Raw genomic sequence first — 19,931 nt, 5'->3', positions numbered from 1 at the left:
AGCGGAGGGTCCGTGTGGGCGGGTGTCCATACGAGGAAACTGCCGTTCTTGCGGCAAATATTGCCGTCGTCAATTTGGAGAATGTGGGCCGCTTCCCAGAAGATCCGGCCGCTAGCGTAGTTGCGTATCGTCGCCTCCGAGTCGCTTATTATCACCTCGGCGTCCATAGTGGCCAACTCGAGGGCTATCGCCGCTTCCTCGGCCGCCTCCGTCTCTTCCGTGAACCGTGAATTTGGACATCCTGGGATTATTTAATACGCACCCACTGCATGGTACACGAGCTTTTTTGCATTTTGCCCCCATCGGAATTCCGTCGCCGGGGCCGAGATCAAGAGAAAGAAAATCAGATTACAGGTTTTTCTTAATATTCTTTTCGTAATGAATTCCTTTTTTTTGTCTTTGTAGGGCCAGAATTGCGAACGAGAAGAGATTACAACACGACGTTTTATAACATATTGAAATTTTACGCATCGGTGTCCATTCTGCTGTGCCAAGCATGCCTACAAGGACTGTATTTTACTTTATTTTCGACGAGCCATACTCTCCTATAATGGACGACAGTCACAGCCCAATCGCTTCCAGCATAAGCGATGTCACAGGAAGTTACTTCGTGAATATGAAAATGGCGTCATCTTCCAACATTTGCCTCATGATCGCCTTACGGCAGATTACGCTTATAGACTCGGTTTAAGTTACCTTTATAGTGTTTCAGAAATGTGGTATCACACTTGAAAAACAGAAGAAGGAAACAATAATTAAGCAATTTTTCAGATCCTCACAAGTGTCCCCGAGGTCAAGCATCCGTCGATGGAATCTCGTGTACAGGTCAGTGACTCATTTTAATGGTTCACTTGAACGTTAAGTGTCAACTCCTGGCCGCCATTTCCCAAGATGTTCACGCTGCTCCCGCTATACGGCTAGTGCGGAGGCATAACATTTGCACAAGAGCGAGCATCAAGAGAACAACCTCCTCTATTTGTAAACACGTAAAGACGGGATGGGCGCTTTTTGTACAACGTTGGCGTTACTTTATAACGGAGTGCTCAAGATCGCGAGGCCATTTCTACAAGCTCACCCGTACTTATGCGCGTAACCTCTGTCATACATGCAGTTTAAAAGACGGATAAAACCGAGAGCCATTAAAGTGCGAGAACCTCTTTGTTTTTTTGGCTCCGTAAGCGGAGGCTGGCCATTGGTTGAAAAATCAATTACAGTTGGTTAACCAATTACCATTGGTTTTAGCTATCACAGAAAGTACAGGTTAGACACTCAGGTATCGCACCATTCCGTTCATGCTCATAGTTCGTTCTCCTTGCTCGCGTATTTTTGTTCATTCCTTCATTCAGTTCTAAAATTCGCGTTCGTAGATATCAACGAGTGCGAACTGTACCCGGGCATCTGTCGAGGAGGTGGTCTCTGCGTCAACACTCCAGGCTCCTACCAGTGCAACTGTCCACCTGGCCTCACCCTGGACCCTGCAGGAACGCGATGCGTCGGTACGTCAGCCTTTTCGGATGTTTCATTCAGCGCTTTTTCTAATTTCATTTGCCCAAACACATTCGTCATGTGCCATTCTCAAAACTGGCGTGGATGCCGGTATTCTGCCAGTGTCACCTACATGCCAAAGGCGGCTGAAACTGTCTTTGCCTTCAGCTCTCTCTGTCATTCATTGTATCGGCCAACACAGCACAAACTAACGGGGACACGAAAAAAAAAAAAAACTCCGACCAGGAAATGAAGCACAAACGAACCTTCCTCCCTGGTTTGTATTAATCTTGTCTCCGTTATTTTGTGCTGCACATAGCGCAGGAACAAAGGACATCTGCCAACTCGCCAAACTTATCGCTCACTCCGTTCTGCTGTCACTGTGACACCGCCTTGGTTGTTACTTCCCGAAAGCGGCGCTGTCAACTTAACCTCCGCACTCTTGCTCTTTCAACTTCCACCCAGGCGTAACGGGCTCGGTTGACGAATGAAACACGGAACAGGCATCTAGCGGCACTCTCTACTACCTTACATCCTACCAAACATGAATCGGCCGGCGTTTTCTGGTCTAGTCTTTTCGTTTCCTAAATCGACTACCTGATCCTAGACGCTACTTGCGTCTGTTCGTCGTGCAGCCTTACGTACTGCTCGCGCAATTTCAAATTTTTTTTTTGTAGGATTCAAAATGCGAATAGCTGAGCAAACGTTTCGCCCGTGTTATTCTGTGCAGATTTGCGCGAAGAGGTCTGCTACGCCTCGTTCAGGGACGGTCGCTGCTCTCGCGGCATGTCTGGACTCTTCTCGAAGGCCATCTGCTGCTGTACGCTGGGCAAAGCCTGGGGTCACTTCTGCGAGGCCTGTCCGCGGCCTGGAACTGGTGAGGTCGCATGCAGTCGCGAAGAGTCAACAGAATTAGCATAGAATGCTTTCTTTCGTAAAGAGAAAACAATAATTTTTTTCTTCGACTGACTGCGAAGCGAACGCATCCGCTGCTTTTGAGACAAGTCAACATTAATACGATAGATGTCTTCGCCGCAGAATTTATCTTCACTTACCGCCTCTTATTACGCACGCTTTTGTGCTGTTTAACATAAATTGTACTCGTAACGCTGCCGTGCAGCTGGCTTTACGTGTCATAGCCTAAGCAAGTGAACTGATATACTTGGATTATGAATTTTCGAAGCTGCCAGTAATAATAAAAATGAACATAGAACGAGATATCGTGTCTAAGGCAAAAAAAATAATATACAGTTGCGAGGAAGTGTACAAAAGTGTCGGATATGCTGCTTATCCAGTAGAATTGGCAATATCATTTTTTCAACATTGCACCCACTGAATTGTAGCACCAACATCACGCTATATTATCTTTGTTTTCGTTTCTTTGTTTTCCAGAGGCCTATCGTGAGCTGTGTCCTAAGGGACCTGGCTATGGCCCAACGGGAAGAGACATTGGACACATAGACGTCACATTCTCTGGTATGGTTAATGATAGAGACGAGATAGAGCACGTACACTGCTCACACTCACAAAATTACAGCCATGCACACAGAAACGGGATGAAAGCTAAAAAAAATTTACAAACTGTCTCGCCCACTTCGAAACTTAGGCTTCGGAATGTTGCCACCAATTAGGACATACATCAATTGGGCAGGCGTCAAGATTGAATTTTGCTAGAAACGAACATATAAATCTAAAGTGTGATACCCAAAATCTGCAGGTGTACAAGGCAGAGTGTCGGAGAGAAGGGAAGAGGGGGAAAAAAGGAAGGAGAGGTAGAGAAGTCAACCAGACGCGCGTCCGGTTTGCAACCTTACGCGGTGGAAGGAGGTTAAAGGATGAAAAGAGAAAATCATAATAATGATAAAGGGGGTGAAGATCAGGAAGTCACCACCGCGGTTCTGCGATTTCAGACGTAAACGAGTGTATCTACTTTCCCGGACTGTGCGAGAACGGCCGCTGCCAGAACACCATCGGCGGCTTCACCTGCAGCTGCAGCCAAGGTTTTGCTATCGACCAGGAGGGCATCAACTGCACAGGTACGTGGCCGTTCGACGATATGGTTAGTGGATATAGGTAGCGTGGGCCTTGGTGTGCGCGTTGTCTTAAAGAGGGCATTGGAGAAGCAGCAGTCACTCTAGTATGAAGGCCGTCGTCGACTGTTGCCGGCGATGTCAGGGTTCTAGCTGTCGTTAAGGCGCCGCACTGAAGAGAATGACTGTGACATCCGCCGTCGATGTAGAGGTGATAGAATCGAAAAATAGATATCCTGCTTCCCCCAACCCTTCGCCATTAAGTTTTTCCTCTGTCTCTTTTACACTTAACAGCGGAGGTCACAGTCCGTGCGGGTACTTGTCACTATTCTAGTTGTGTTTTTACATCACGCCCGCTCGTCTTTAACCTGCACTCAGATATCGACGAGTGCAGCATCGCCCACGGTGTCTGTGGCAACGGCACGTGCAAGAACACGCCCGGGTCCTTTCTCTGCGAGTGCCACGACGGCTTCGAGGACTTCATGAACATGCAAGACTGCCGCGGTGAGCACTTATTCTATTGAAAGGGAACCTTGGTCGTAACAGTCAGCGACAAGGCGACCGACAGAAGCTCCTCGCAGCCTTAGCACTCTCTTATTTAGGTAGACGTGCTCGAAGGAGACGAGATAGCGAGCCTTCGAATCCCGTTATAACTGCACCTGTAATAGCGGCAGTTAAGAATAGTAGAATTTCTTCCACGATGGCAGCAATTAGTGCGACTAAGGGGCTGGACACCTTGTCAATTTTGTCATCAAATTATGCGTTCGTTTCTCTTGGCTAATGCGCACACCAGTGGAGCGGTGCGTGTGTTGCGCTCGCCATGAACGATCTACTGGGACGGCACGGAAATTTGTCCACGCTTGCACGTACCTACGTTTACAATGGTCCGTACAGGATGTTTTAATCATTCGGATGCTAACCGTGCGGCAGCTGTCAGGTACTTAAGCTTGATTGACTCTGCGGGTGCTACTAGTGCCGTTTTCACTGCAGACGTGGACGAGTGCTCGCGCAACCGAGGACTATGCCGGGGCGGCACGTGCGTCAACACGCCGGGCTCCTTCCACTGCGTCTGTCCAGACGGCCACGAGCTGACGCCGAACGGGAAGGCGTGCAAAGGTAGGGGCACTCGATCAAGCACAACTGCACGAGAAGGAAGCAGCGACGCCTTTGCTTTCGTTGAGAAATCCCAGTAATGAATGCGGTGTGGGTTCGAGCTCTTGCATTAAAATCAACTCCTCGTTTCACGAAGACGTGTTGTGAATCGCTTCCGTGTATAAAGCTCGGTGTGCATCTTTCGTCGATAACCTTCTGCCTGCCCACCTCCACACGGTATCGTTAGCGCACTCGCCGTCGCCTTTTGTTAATGATTCGCGGAGCTCCACGTCCCAGGGGCGTGTAGTGAGACATGCAATAGATGAAGTTAACCTATCCAGCTATCAATAAGCATTCTCTCCCTCTCTTTGAAAGGGCGAATGCCAGAGTACGTTGCTAAGGGATGCGCGACGGACGGAACACACAGAAAGAAAGGAAACAGGATTGCGCAAACATGTAAATCAGTTGATTTGAAAACGATGAAGGGCTTATATAGCGAACAAAGGTCTCCTCTCTTTGTGCTCCATCTGTCGCGCAGTTAGCAGCAATTCGTGCCAACTCGCCCATTTGACCACTTTATCAATCTAACAGAATAATCTCAGTTGCCTCGGATAACTTCATAACGAAGGTGTTTCCGAATTAAACCTCCACAAGACTACGACCACCAAGGCGAGTACTTAATCTCGTCATATTCACAGGATAGGAACACCATCGCTGCTGCTCTATCGAAACGCGCATCGAACTTTCTTGGGCCTCATTTTCCTCCCTTCGAGCGTTTAATAGTCGCCCATAGGTAACCTCTGGAGACACACATATCTACCTTACATGTTTAACTCTCATCTCACTCGTTTGTGATTACGTGCGTTTTGCCACTTTCTCGGTCAGGCGTCTCGCTTAACGACAACTTTGGTTCTCAGCAAGTACGCGGACATAAATTATGACGTCATGAAGGTTGCAACCCCCCTAATCGAGTTGCACTTGTGACCACGCACGAACCAAGACATCGATGAGTGCAGCAGGACGAGCGGAATCTGTTCCAACGGTGTGTGCGAGAACATGATGGGAGCCTACCAGTGCAACTGCAACCACGGCTACAAGCAGAACACCATACAGTCCAGCTGCGAGGGTAAGTCCATCAGCCTCAAGAGTACAATGCTCAGCATAAAGGTCCAACAATGTGCGTGATTGAGCCACGAAGAACACTTCATTCGAAAAAGAATCTTGGGGCAGTACATCTCAATAATTATTTTCTTTCGATTTTACTCTTTTACTGCCATTAATCTCTCCGTGCGGCCGATCCTGACGTTAGCGAGGTTGTGGCTTCGTTCGAGCCAATGGCGACGAACCAAACAAATGGAATTGAAAATGTGTGTGTGTGTGTGCGTGTAAATATATATATATATATATATATATATATATATATATATATATATATATATATATATATATATATATATATATATATATATATATATATATATATATATATATATATATATATATACGTTTGTTTGCTCCGTCGCCATTGGCTCTATGACACAAGGTTAGAAAGCTGAGAGCCGTGTTTTCACGCTGAGAGACACCGTTTTTTATCGTAAAACATTCATCGGGAAAACCGCGAAGGTGGTAAGCGCGACGACTAGCTTACCGGCCGGCGCTTCCCTTTTTGGCTTACCGACAGCCTATAGTAACGTGACGCTATCTACTTAAACACGTAAATCGGAGACAAAACCGAGTTAAAACCTCACCTTACGTTCATGCACCTCTGTTTGGAGAGGCGGGTGAACGCGTTCGACTTTTTGTAGAGGCGTAATAAATGTTACCCAGATTTACTTAAGATTCGCCCAATTTCTGCTTACGTAAACGCAAATACGCAGGAACATGTTTACATATTATAAGTTATTTTCTTCCTATTCCCCTCCCCCTTTCTTTTTGCGCCGTTTCTTGCAGATATCGACGAGTGCGCAATAAACAGGGGTAACTGCAAGTCTCAATGCACCAACACGCCGGGCAGCTACTTTTGCTCCTGCCAACCAGGATACGAACTGTCGCCAGACGGCGTCAGTTGTGTCGGTCAGTATACAATTGTTTATCCTTTGGCGTCTCGTTGGGGAGCACGGTTTAAAGATCACTGCATTGCTGACTACTTTTTTCCTTCTTTATTCGTAAAGAAGGCAGCAAAGCGTTGTCGGACCAAAAAAGCTACCTTAAAGAGTCACATTTTGAGTGTCATGACTGATGCCGTTTTGTTGTGTTCTCACCTCGAAGTCGTTCTAGAGAAAACGCATATTCATGTAGACGTGCTAATCCAAACTTCGTGCGAAAGGGATTATTTTCGCCGTTACTGCACTTGTCGTCTCACCCGCAAGATGACATGCTTTGTTGAAAAGCGCATATAAGACTCGGTTAATAACAATAAAATCAGACATCTACCCTCTCGTAGCAATTGCTACGAGAGGGTAGATGTCTGATTTTCTCTTTAATAATTGCTTCTCTCCACCTTGGGGGTGTCCGCAGAAATATTACGTCATATATGACTCAAATGTTAAAGGCAACCGTACACGTTGTCACAGTTCATTCCTGCAATAAATGAGTGGTCTGTATATATATATATATATATATATATATATATATATATATATATATATATATATATATATATATATATATATATATATATATATATATATATATATATATATATATATATGAGCGCATATGGCAAGTACAACAAAATCATGACCGACAGATACCACTGTCCTTGAAAAGAAAAGTGTACAATCATTGCATTTTATCAGCACTAACACATGGGGCAGCAATTTAGAAGTTAACAAAGAAACTTGACAAGAAGTTAGGGACCACGCAAGGAGCAATGTAACAAAAGAATGTTATGTGTAACGTTAAGAGGAGACAGAAAGGTAGCAGTGTAGATTAAACAGCAAGTAACGGTAGCCGGTATTCTGGTTAACATCAAGAAGGGAAAATCGGAGTTGGGTAGGCCATGTAATGCGCAGAGCAGATAACCAGTAGTCTATTATAGTTAGAGAATGGGTTCCAAGGGAAGGGAAGCGCAGTCGAGGACGGCAGAGAATCAGGCGGTGTGACGAAGTTGGGAAACGCGTGAGATGGAATCAGCTAGCGCAAGACGGGTAATTGAGTATCGCTGGAAAAGGCCTTCATCCTGCAGTGGAGTTAAAGGTGATGATGATGACGACGACGACGACGACGACGACGATGATGATGATGATGATGATGATGATGATGATGAAGCTGTAGGCTTCTTCATCATCATCATCAAGCATTCTCAAGCATTCGCTGCAGCATCGGTCTCAAGCATTCGCTGGGTGCCACCATTTAGTAGCCCCAGGCAGAAACAATCTGTAAGTTTCCATCTAGTGGACTGTACATTTCGGCTGCTGCTGGAGTGCTGATTAGCTGGGCTGGCGTGCCACTGAGAAGGAGGAAGGCGCCCCCAACCAGTTTTCTTCTCCCTGGTGCAGTTCCAGACAATCAGCAGCGGCCGAATCACCCTTCCGCAGATGTGAAGCAACCGTGCTGTCGGACATAACATTATTGAAGGCGACTAGCCCATAGGAAAGAACACATACGAACCAACGACTGTAAATTCTGCGCTTCAACTGAATGGCTCGATCACTCGCTAACCTACATCCAATTTTCTTCCCCCCTCTTTCTGCAGACGTCGACGAGTGCGCGCGTGGTCTGGACTCGTGCAGCGGCGGAAAGTGTCGCAACACATTGGGCGGCTACACCTGCACCTGCACGGACGGGCTTCTCACGGCGCCTGACAGCAAGGGATGCGTAGGTGAGAAAAAGCACTTGGCCACACGCTCACGCGCGCATGTGCGTGGGCAGTATTCAAGAAAAGAGAAAATTAAATGTGGTCGCATGAACCGCAAAGCAGCCGATGTATACGTAAGGACCGATATGAACGAACAGCACTTAATCGGCTAGTCGTGACAGCGGACGCATCGGCCAGTGACGAGCAGTTTTGAAAAAGCTGCCTGAATCCGGACCCTGGAACCGTTATTCTGTAACTGCTCTTTTCACTTACGGTTCGTTTTGTTAAACATTGGCTCGTGCGAAGCCACGCCTCTGCTATTGTCGGGGTCGGCCGCATAGCGGGATGGATGATAAGAAATTAGGTGTACCAGAGAAAAACAGTTCTTACAAAAGAGAGAAAGAGAGAGATAGAAGAAAGAGGAAAGGCAGAGGTTGACCAGAGGGGAAGATCCGGTTTGCTAGCCTACACTGGGGAGAGAGAGGAGAGGGAGGTAAAGTTACAGGAAAGTAGGGAGAGAGAGAGAGAGAGAGCACAGATACACCATGGCAGTCATTCACTGCCACCGCATATTATCACCGCACAGCACAGCAGCACTTGTGGCACTATAAACATCAGTTCAGGCTACAGCCGCTTGTCCAAACCTCTCGTGCAAAATAATCAGAGTTAGTTGCTTAAGAGGAGGTGATGACGGCTCAGATTATTTTTTTTTTCTGATTCCTGGCACGGTGAGGTGCCCTGGAGGTCGAGCCAAACACCATGGAAGAATCGATGGCTGAGTTGCGGGGGTGAAGCCTTATGGAAGGCGGATGTAATAATCCGAAATCGTAACACAAAATGATGCATGCGGTCTTTCTGGCGGTAGTGTTGCAAGATGATGGGAACGGACCCCGGCAAAGTGCCTGATGTGCTCTCTCAGCACTTTCACCACTATGTGTGCTTGTATTGGTTGGTCCCGCGCAATTGCAATAGTAGCCGCTGTTGGTGCGCATTTTGGCAAACCAAGACAAACTTTGAGAGCCCGAGCTTGAATAGCCTGTAGAGCACAGAGATTTGTCCAGCAAGTGTTGGTCAGCACGGGCAAACTGAATCTCAAGAAACCCAGAAAAAGGGCCCTGTACAATTCCAACATAATTCTTACAACATACAAGCCCCGGTTCAACGCTGCAATAAGTGCCGCGGTATAAAATGTAACTAGGTTTGGTTGCGTGGACGACTACTTGTCGAAGTACACAGTGGAACAAACGGTGGGGCTGGTAATATCATTAACAGGCGTGGACATTCATGCGACCCTTGTTCTCCAAGTAAACAACGTAGGTATGTCAATTAAATCGATGTTGTGGAAAAGCCAGCGACTAAAGTTACTGAAATTTCCAGCATCATACAATAAACCGATAGAATCCAGAACAATACGCTGCCATTTAAGAGAAACTAACTCAGAGACTAATACACGGAGCTTATGAATACTGTGAAGCTGTTCGCCTCTATATAATGCTTTCGAAGCTCATGAATTTGTGCGATTGCAAGAGAAAACACTTATGCGCAGTGTTCATCAGCCTCAGAGGATCGAAAATACGGTAAACGCTAAAGAGACCAACATCTCGAGACGATGCTTTTACTTTGGTATATTGGCACATAGCTAAGAGTGTTCTGCGACATACAGCAGCGTCTTCTGATTTTGCTTCTCTGAAGATTACGATGAATGCGAGAGGAACCCACATCTGTGCAAGTACGGAAGATGCGAGAACACGGTCGGATCGTACGTCTGCCGCTGTCAGCCGGGATACTCCGTCAAGAAGGGAGACACCCACTGCACCGGTGAGCCCAACTCCCCAGTCTTTTTACAAGGAGACGGGGCTCTTTTCGTAACGCTTACATGATAACGGAGTAGCAACTAGAGAGAAGAATTGCCTGAGCAACCAGAGGAATAACATGAGGGATGCAGTCTCTTTTCGCCGCAGTAGGATAGCGTTAATATGATAATTTTGTTGGCATGGGCGTTATTTCACGGTCTTATGAATGTAATCAAAGAGATGTATCCTTCAACTAGGGTTACGGTTATTTTTTTCTCTTCCTGCGTGTTTGTTGCCTTAAGTAAGCATAAGTCTAGTTAAAAGACGGGGAATGCGGAAGATGGAAGTTCAAGACGATGAGCAAAACGTGAACAAGGTGAATGCAGGAGCCAACGTTTCGACAAGTGGACTTGTCTTCTTCAAGGCCTTGAAGAAGAAAAGTGCACCTTGTTCACGTTTTGCTCATCATAAGTCTAGTTGGTAGCTTACGGCTTTTAACGAGTCGCTTATTTTCTCTTATTTTTTTTTTCTAGACGATAACGAGTGCACCAACGGCGAGAATGACTGCAGCGAGTTTGCGGAGTGCACGAACACGGACGGCTCGTTTCAGTGCACCTGCCGCGACGGTTTCCAAGGGGACGGGACCACGTGCAAAGGTGATGTACCCGGTCCAGTGCGTGAGCGTAGTACCACTTCCAGCTACTCCTGCCACCTAGTATCGTATATTCGCTCGCTTCTTTTCCCCTTTTTCCTTATATTTCCGTATTTTTCTCAACTGTATTTATCGCGTTGTTGTTGCCGCGAGTGTCCTTGTGGCTAATTTGCATTCATAACGGTCAAGCCACGGCAGTTGAGCCCCAACTTCCTCTTTCAGGGCGTTGCTTGAGCGTTGTTGGGTTTATTGTTCGTTACTGCGTTACGTTTTGTGTGGATCCAAGCGGCGCTCTGCCGACTTGGTCAACAACATCGGCCGTTCGTGAGCGGTGGATTATCGATGAGAAATTTATTCGTGTGGAAAGTGTATAGGTGCGTTGTACCAGCCTAGCATCTCAGCCCGTATTCACAAGAAGCTATTACGCTATAATTGATGGCTAAATAATATTACAGTCAATCCTGGTGCTGGACATATTAATACCGAAGGCGACCGGCCAGTGGCAAATCACACTTACGAACGAAAAGCTTTGTGGAAAATTCGGTCCCCCGGTCCATACCTAGCGCCCTGATGATAATGCAACATCCAGTATCTAGGAGAAGAAAGGGGGAGGGGCGGTCACGTGACAGATTGTGCGGCGCGGCAGCGCTGAAAGGGCGCGCGCATGCGCGAACACGCGCGGCTGTCATCCACCCGCAACACTACAGTCTCATAGTACACCTACGAACTCAAATCCCTTTCTTTTTTGAGCTGGCTTTTTGCTTTACTTAGTCTCCGCTGGCTTGATTAGAAGAGGCCAGTGTCATAGACACTCTCCGTCCGCATGACGCCTCTTTCTCGTCCTCTTATACAGACGTCAACGAATGCCTTCGGGAGAATGGGGGTTGCGACACGGACGCATCCTGCATCAACACTGACGGCTCCTTCAAGTGCGTATGCGACAGCGGGTTCACCGGCAACGGTTTCCAGTGTGAGGGTGAGCTCTCCCAACATTTCATTTCACCGAAGACGATGCAGTGATGTTCTAGGAGAAAAGGTGTACCGGTTGAAGAATACTCTGCGCTATTGAGACAGGGTCCGGAATTGCCTCGTGTCAACTTTGCACCTGCAGCGGTTGACACGGCCCCATTTTCTCAATTTATTTTCACAGTTATGCGTGTTACATATGCCAATACAAGGTTACCATTGAGACACAGCTTAGTGGTGGCTTAGGCAAGAGCGTAGGCATCGTGCAGCTAGGTCAGGGAATTAATTCGCAGGTCTTCATTATGAACTGTGAGTAGTTGTCAACTGAAAGTCAGCAATGCGAAGGGCTTCTCTCTTCCTGTGCTTCATCTGTGCTATTCTCACCGTAAAGGCGTACACCACCGCGCTATCCTAATGTCGCGTAAGACGAGGCTCCGTGTCCAGACACAACTGCGTGTCGCGCAAGCCGCACGGTCCCTCTTCTCTTAAAAGAAAGAAAAAGAATAATCGAACGTATTCACTTCACTAGGTGCCTGACACTCTGCTGAAACCAAGCCCCTATACTTTCCAGACATTGATGAGTGCAGCACCATCTCGTCGCTGTGCGAGAACGGCCTGTGCATCAACCACGCGGGCGGCTACCGCTGCGAGTGCTTAATGGGATTTGTGCCTCAGGACAACGAAAGAGCGTGCGTCGGTGAGTGAGCCCCGTTTTCGACATTTGTTCGGCACAGTGACCAAGTTAAAGGCCAACGCGTAGATGTTCATATTGCTGCAAGTGCTTCTGTGCTGTGCAGTGACAGTATGCGGCGACAGTGACCCACTGGCATTGTATGTCTGTGCTCCTTTCTTTCTTGATCTCTACTTTGTTATCACTTTACCTCCCCCTCCCCTCTTTCACAACAACCGGATCTTCCCCTCTGGTTAACCACCGTGCCTTTCCCCCCCCCCTCTCTCTCTCTCTCTCTCTCTCTCTCTCTCTCTCTCTCTCCATAACACGTTTTTGTAACCATTTTTAACAAAGTCTGGCCTGCTCTTGGTTAGCTGTAACATTCCCTAGGAGTTCGGCTGCGACCGCTATCTGGGAGCTAAATCGTTCGATTGATGCGAAGTTTGTACGCTCGTGTCCATACACTTTACGCTTCTTATCTTGACAAAAAGCAGTAGCTTTCGGTTCGCTTTGCTAGCTGGCTCGTTTAAATAGTCTCTGCAAAGGGGGTACCAACCGTTCTTTCGACTGTGTTTTCTCCCTTTCTCCCAGACATCGACGAGTGTGCAGTATTCGACCACATCTGCGTCTTCGGCCAGTGCGAGAACGTTTTCGGTATGTTCCGCTGCATCTGCCACCCTGGCTACCAGCTGGACTCGACGGGCGGCAACTGCACGGGTGAGCCCATCTCGGACCCTTAATTCCTGTTTGCCGAATATTGAAGCAAAACTGAATAAAGTGTTCATAATAAACGGGAATACTGAAATATACCCAAGAGGGGTCGAATCAACAATTGTGCTGCGAGCACTCCTAATCTAGAAGCCGTATTGCAGACGCCAGCCTTTTGTCGCTTCTCTTCCTTTCTACCTACAGACATCGATGAGTGCACCAGTCCGGAATCCTGCTTGCACGGCCGATGCGTCAACACGGCGGGCTCCTACGTCTGTCAGTGCCCACCGAACTACAGCCTCACGCCGAGCAAGACAGGTTGCGTAGGTTGGTGTCACTTGGTACTCGCATTCTTTTTCGCTTCGAAACTGTTCGTCTTTAGCGAGGTATACCGCACATCAAACGTCAACAATGGTGCATCGATGCACTGTGTGCAGTCAGGGTGCTTTCTCGCGTGTTCTCGGAGAAAATCTCGTGGCTTTCCCGCAACAATCTATTAAACATGATGAGGAACACTGGCAGGCCCAAACGGGAGTACATTAGCAAAACCAATAACTATCACATTTAGTGTGATTGGGTGGCTCGATGGTGGGTTCTCTTGCGGCCACCGGCATGGATGACTGGTAGACCCGCGCTGTCGTTCACGCCTTCTCCTTTCGTTGCAGACACCCGGCAGGAGCTGTGCTACCGCGAGGTCCAGGGCAACTTCCACGGCCGCGGAATCTGCTCGTCGCCCATAGGAGAGCCCGTGTCTCGCGCCACGTGCTGCTGCACCGTCGGAGCTGCCTGGGGACGCTCGTGCGACATCTGCCCGCCTGCAAACTCCAGTGCGTATATTAACGGGACAGCGTTAAGGAGCTCGTGTCGCAAAAAACCCAGTGTCGTCGGCGTCCGCGGCGTTGGCCGTGAGCGATAAATCCCAGAGGGCACTTCATAAAGAAAAAACATCTTGCAAGATGGGCTGGTGGGAATCGAAACAGGGTCTCCGGAGTGTGAGACGGAGACGCTACCACTCAGCCACGAGTTCGTTCCTTCAAAACGGGACAAAGTCGCCTCTAGTGAATGCAGTGTTGCCTTAGAAACGTGCAGTAAAAAGTTATATTGCGGTGTATATCGGTAATTATGACCATGTAACTTACTAGAAGTCGCAGTTGCACGAGTAGCGAAGTACGTCTCCGCTAAATTTCTTCTGCGCTCTGCGCACACGCAGAGCCATCTTGCGGCAAAAACAGAAGACCCCCTCGTCGGAATGTACGGCGCTGCCCCGACACGTGGCGCGCCACTCGCCCCATGATCGCTTCCGCCTTCATGGCGCGTCGGGGCCCGGCTATCTGTGCCGATCGCGACGTTTCGCTGGCGTAGCGCGTTTGAGTAGGCGGTGCGAACGGGGTGCGATAACGCTATCGCGTTCCACTCTTGAAGGCGAAGCTTAAGCGTCCTCCAATTTTTTTTTTTAGGCCAAGGTGCGCCTCTTCTCAGCTGGCTGATGTAATACGGCTTCCAATAGGAACAACGTGTCGCTTCGACTGTATAAGAGAGTGAGAAGAGAAAAGAAGAGAACGAAACGTTAAGCACGTAAATCATACAGCGTTCTTAATGCCTATATGTAGGTCCGTAGACCTTCAGGAACTTGAGAAGATTGCCAGTAGAAAAGGTCGGCGCATGTTCAGTATCTAGTCGCACCGAATGCTTGCGGTTGGCTTGTGCTGCCTATGCCTTGTGGTCGCCAGCGAAACGACCTTCACTCAACATCATGACCTTCCACTTTACCGAAGCTGTCTCCGAGGGACGTCGCATCAGGCGTGGAAACACAGAAGGAAACGCAGCTTTTAGAGCAATAATACTTTAAGATTCGTTGTTTTTTGCAGTTCGTACCACAAATTTTATTCACAGAATAAATGCAGCAGATAGGCAACAAGCAGAAGGTGATTTCTCCAGCCACAGCCTCGTTTCGAATTGGGATGCTCGTAAAGTCTATGTAACGATCACGCAGGACAGTTATCGAATGCGGAAAGGATAGCGTTGATGCAAATGGAGAAGTTACAGCGACATTCGGTGCAACGCGCATTTGTTCCATAACTGAGTGAAGATTAAAGTGTTTTCACAACTTGGGCAACAAAAATATTCGTCGAGTGGCAAAGTTCCAGGTGGATAGATAAAAGAAAGCGTACACCTAGCTTCATGAAGAGGAGTATGCCGTATATCTCATGCACATCAAGTATTCATCGTATACGCTTTAATAATTTTTGAGGCCAGAAGCGTTACATCACAATGACAGTTGTTACACAAGAGTACCCAACACCTCCGTATAGACAACATTGATACCAAATGTAGCGCAGCATGACTCCTTTCACGTGATACGTAAGTGTAGCCAATAAACAAAACACAATTGTGTCATGATTTTCCTTTCTTAGACATCGTGATGGGCGGAGAAGTAAGAATTTCAGTTCATGCATCCTCTTTGCTTGGGTGCGTCATGTTCACCAGAAAGCGGTGCCTGAAACTTATGTTGGCCCTGTAAATTTCTTGAATATTAAATTGTAACGTAAGATATGGCAAACGGTTTTGTTCATAGAGAGTGCAAGTTCATCAGGCCCGCGTGGAAGGAAGAAAAAAAAACACATATCCACCATTATTGCACATAAGACACACAACACGAACATAAATGTGCTTTTCTCTTCTCCGTCGCCACTTCCAGCTGCCTACACGGAACTGTGTCCCGGTGGCCCAGGCTTCCGACCAAACCTGATCACCGTTTCTCTTGAAGGTATGTAATTTCAACGCAATGGCTCGGCTAAAACGATGAGCCTGATCAGGTTGGCAAAATACACTGCCGCAACAGTTCCACCATACCTGCAGTTTCGACGGAAGCTCGAGGTTTAGCTTGAGAATCCCGGCTCTCAGTTCTTGATTAGTAGTAATATATATGTACGCGTATGATGCATCTGCGGTAATATACTGAAAAGAAAAGAGCGAATGGGAGGATTAAGAACCAGACCAGATGCAGGCACTTACTTGTCCTTGGCCCTTTGTTTTGCTTTTATTTTTCTGTTCGAATAGAAAGTGCCCATTTTTATTATTAGCAGCTTAATATTCATAATGGTTAATCCGTCGATATTCCTCTTCCAACCTATTCCTATTTCTGCGTTCTTCAGATTTGGTGATGGTCTAATATACCTGTCATTTAGTGTTGAGAGAAAACAACAAAAGATAAAGCAAGAGATCTACTCCAGTAATTGTCACGACATTATACGCATTATAAGCTTACCGCTATCTTTGAAGAAAAAGAATTACAATCATTGCATTCTACCAGCACTTGCGTCATTATCACAATCGTCATCACCACCGACAGCCTATTTTATGTCTACTTCAGGACGAAGGCCTCTCTCAGCGATGTTGAGTTACCCCTGTCCTGCGCTAGGCGATACCAAGTTACACCTGCAAGTTCTCTCGTTTCATCACACCACCTAATTTTCTGCCCTTCTCGACTGCGCTTGTATAGAAGGAATATTCAAGCTGTTAAACTGGGAAGGATTACATACTTTATAGGCAAAAATTATAGGCATTACGTTAAAAGACGGGAAGACAGCGGTGTGGATTATAGAAAAGAGGGGTAGCCGATATTCTAGTTGAGAATAGAGGAAGAAGCGTAGCAGAGCAAGTCATCATGGGGTCTATAAGAGTAATAAATGGGTGCTAAGGAAAGGGAAGCGCTGACGAGGACGGCAGAGAACGAGGTGGGGTCATGAAGTCAGAAAACTTGCAGCTATAGGATGGGCGTCAGATGGTGCAGGACAAGGGTGACTGGAGATCGGCGGGAAAGGCCTTCGTCCTGCAGTGGGCATAACATAGGCTGATGATGGCGATGAAGAAGCAAATAACGAGAGAGAGAGAGAGAGAGAACATTTATTTGGACCATGGAGGTCGTTGCTCTTGAGGTCGAATGGAACAACGAAATATTTCTTTTCATAACAACATGGCAGAGCCCACGGAACTGTAACAGGCTTCGCTTTTGTGCCTTCTCTGCCGCGCCTTTCGGCGAACGCAGATGTGGACGAGTGCGAGGAGCTGGAGAACGTGTGCGTCGAGGGCCGCTGCTCCAACACGTTCGGAAGCTTTTATTGCGTTTGCCCCGACGGGTACGCCCTGGACGACACGCAGAGGAACTGCGTCGGTGAGTCGCTGCCTTCGTCGGAGATTGTGCGCGCCCTGGTAGCGAACGTCGCAAATCTGCGATTGTGCCCAGGAAAAAAAAAAAACTGCCCTCCGATATAATGAGACGTGGGGCTGAACGGTGCGTCATGCGAACGTGAAAATACTGTCAAATGTGGCCCCGACGGAAGATATGAGCTCGAGTTAGCTCAGCTAATAGAGTGACGGCCCATTTGGCAAGCTGCCATGGGTGCCTGTTCATTGGCATGAACAAATAATATTCCAGACTGCAGCGGTATAAGCATGCTTTTATGTCGACGGGTTCCCTCAGCTTGTTGTTTTTTGCAATTGCAGCAGAATAGAATATACCTTCCGTAAAGCCGTTCCAACGGACATACAGGTCCTTAAACTCTAAGGCACCTTCCATTACATTGCAGACTACAGCGACTGTTTGTGAAGTGTGACAGACGTGTCACGGATAGATAGACGATGATAGACGAATATAGACGGTACTTCGCGCTTATGAGTGCTAGTATTGTTGCTTAATTGATGACCTCAACTTCTGCGCACTGCCACTTCCTCTGTTGCCCAGACGTGGACGAGTGCAGGCTGTACCCGAACGCTTGCGGCCCGGGCACCTGCCACAACAGCGACGGAAGCTACGCGTGCTACTGTCCTCCCGGCTACGTAGTCGTTCCTGGAAGCAAATCCTGTGTGGGTAAGATTCAATCGCTCCAGCCCGCTATGATCTCAACTGATCAGTACCGTTCGTGTATTTGTACGCACACAAACTAATTCCGTAAACTTTCGTGGAACAACTCAAGAATGATGTATGATCCTTTCTGTCCCTTGAGATCTCTCGTGACCTTTTAGTGCATTCCACAGGCTGTGCTCTCGCACGCTGCCGGATTGGTGGCAGCGTTCACGGCCGTTCAAGCTCCGTCCGCAGAATGAGAATTTACAATCTACAACTTCACAGTGTACGCCCAATGGAAACGCCGCGTCAAACGACCGCGAGATTTGAATGTCCTAATTTGTACGCGAATTCGTTTCAAGCAGCCTCTGCAGTGCATCAGTCGCTATGCAATATCCGCGACGCCAAGCACTCACACCCGATAATCAACGCGTGGTAACAGACTCATCCGCAGGTCCCTGTGCGCGCACCGCAGTGCTTGCGCTAGCACTGGTTACGCGGCTTATGGCGCAGGCGTTGTCCAACTGGTGCACGTGCGCTGTGCTTCGAAATTAGCCTGGCAAACGGCTGTGCAAGTACCGCGTGTGTGTGTGTATGTCTCCCAATGTTCTTCTCGCAGATATGAGGAAGGACGTATGCTACAGTCACTACCACGTGGTGGACCTGCAGCAGCCGCCCGTGTGCAGCCATCCCATGATGACCAACCAGACCAAGATGACGTGCTGCTGCTCGGTCGGCAAGGCCTGGGGTCACCAATGCCAGCCCTGTCCGCAACCGAACACGCGTCAGTCACCACATCTGCACTCGTTCGCGCTTACCAGAGTAAACTCGATCAACAACTGCATGAACAAACGTTTTATTTAAAAATGAAAGAAAAGAAAGAGCACCTTCGCTCGTGTACAATTAAGCCGAGAGTCGTATTTTGTAAGGATTCTTTTCCTGCATTTCTATTTTCGTATGATCCGTTCCGCTGAGTGGCCGAACTTGGCACTAGCAGAAGAGCGGCTTTATGAGAGCCAACGACGAGCACTAAGAAGAATGAAAAATGAAAAAGGATCGTTACAAAATATGATCTCAGCTTGATGTTGAACTTGAAGTCCTGTTAACGAGCTATTAGAAGTCGCCTGCTTCGCATACTTCGTGTCTGCGCAGCCGTTCAACTTCAGACCCGTGACTGAAAATTAAATGCCCTCTCATACATTCGCACGTGAGCCCGAAAGGATACTAAGCGAAGACATTTTTCCTTCCCTATTATTTGCTTTCAATCTTAAGAATCACGTGGTTTGAGCGAGCGACTCCTCTTTTTTTTTATGATTTCATGCACTAAGGTATTTATGATCAAAACGACTTCGAGCCGCAGGCCAACTCGAGCGAGCCTTCAGGAAGTGCAGGCGATTTGTGCACTTTATGGAACACCAAAGAAAAAATTATAAAGTTCGGCTGCATTAGTAAATTCCATTACAAAATTACTTACCGCACCGATTTCCCGTGACGTCACGAAGTTTGACCGCGTCTCCTCTTGCGTAGTCAACTGTTGATCAGTCTAGCGGGAATTCACTGCGCCTTAAACGAACCTGCACTGATCAGACGGTCTACGGGACATTCTTTCTCGCGCGAGAGCGACCCAAATATGTACAGGAAAATACTTCGAGTAATTCAACGTCAAACTGACGTACTGATGCTACAGTACGGGCGCGAAATTCGCAAAAGGCCGAGTTTGGCTTTCATTCTCTTCATTATTAATCAACGCATGACCAGTGCAAAAAAGCGATGAAAGCAAAGTTCCGAAATGATATTTTACTACTCCAAAGATGTATTTTGCACCTAAGCTAAACTAAGTTCTAAACGAATTCTCATTTGACCCGCGTCGGATCAGAGGTTGAAACGAAG

The 19,931-nt window shown here is 47.6% G+C and overlaps 1 protein-coding gene across 3 annotated transcripts in view; it reads left to right on the top strand.

Moving 5' to 3' along the window:
* LOC135911263 (fibrillin-2-like) overlaps window positions 1-19,931 on the top strand; it is a 104,647-nt gene that overhangs the window by 46,014 nt on the left and 38,702 nt on the right. For all 3 annotated transcript variants that reach the window (XM_065443577.1, XM_065443497.1, XM_065443647.1), the window contains 21 exons: window positions 772-825; window positions 1,368-1,496; window positions 2,216-2,362; window positions 2,878-2,961; window positions 3,396-3,521; window positions 3,894-4,019; window positions 4,506-4,631; window positions 5,608-5,733; window positions 6,558-6,680; window positions 8,305-8,430; window positions 10,099-10,224; window positions 10,733-10,855; window positions 11,705-11,827; window positions 12,389-12,514; window positions 13,079-13,204; window positions 13,400-13,522; window positions 13,861-14,022; window positions 15,894-15,962; window positions 17,244-17,369; window positions 17,940-18,065; window positions 18,661-18,825. In XM_065443577.1, the coding sequence (XP_065299649.1) occupies window positions 772-825; window positions 1,368-1,496; window positions 2,216-2,362; window positions 2,878-2,961; window positions 3,396-3,521; window positions 3,894-4,019; window positions 4,506-4,631; window positions 5,608-5,733; window positions 6,558-6,680; window positions 8,305-8,430; window positions 10,099-10,224; window positions 10,733-10,855; window positions 11,705-11,827; window positions 12,389-12,514; window positions 13,079-13,204; window positions 13,400-13,522; window positions 13,861-14,022; window positions 15,894-15,962; window positions 17,244-17,369; window positions 17,940-18,065; window positions 18,661-18,825 (2,562 nt within the window). The remainder of the gene's footprint in view (window positions 1-771; window positions 826-1,367; window positions 1,497-2,215; window positions 2,363-2,877; window positions 2,962-3,395; window positions 3,522-3,893; window positions 4,020-4,505; window positions 4,632-5,607; window positions 5,734-6,557; window positions 6,681-8,304; window positions 8,431-10,098; window positions 10,225-10,732; window positions 10,856-11,704; window positions 11,828-12,388; window positions 12,515-13,078; window positions 13,205-13,399; window positions 13,523-13,860; window positions 14,023-15,893; window positions 15,963-17,243; window positions 17,370-17,939; window positions 18,066-18,660; window positions 18,826-19,931) is intronic.

The sequence above is a fragment of the Dermacentor albipictus genome, chromosome 1 (genome assembly GCF_038994185.2).
Source record: "Dermacentor albipictus isolate Rhodes 1998 colony chromosome 1, USDA_Dalb.pri_finalv2, whole genome shotgun sequence".
Lineage (NCBI taxonomy): Eukaryota > Metazoa > Arthropoda > Arachnida > Ixodida > Ixodidae > Dermacentor > Dermacentor albipictus.
The sequence above is the reverse complement of the archived record's forward strand: the minus strand, read 5'-3'. Positions and strand labels throughout refer to the sequence as shown.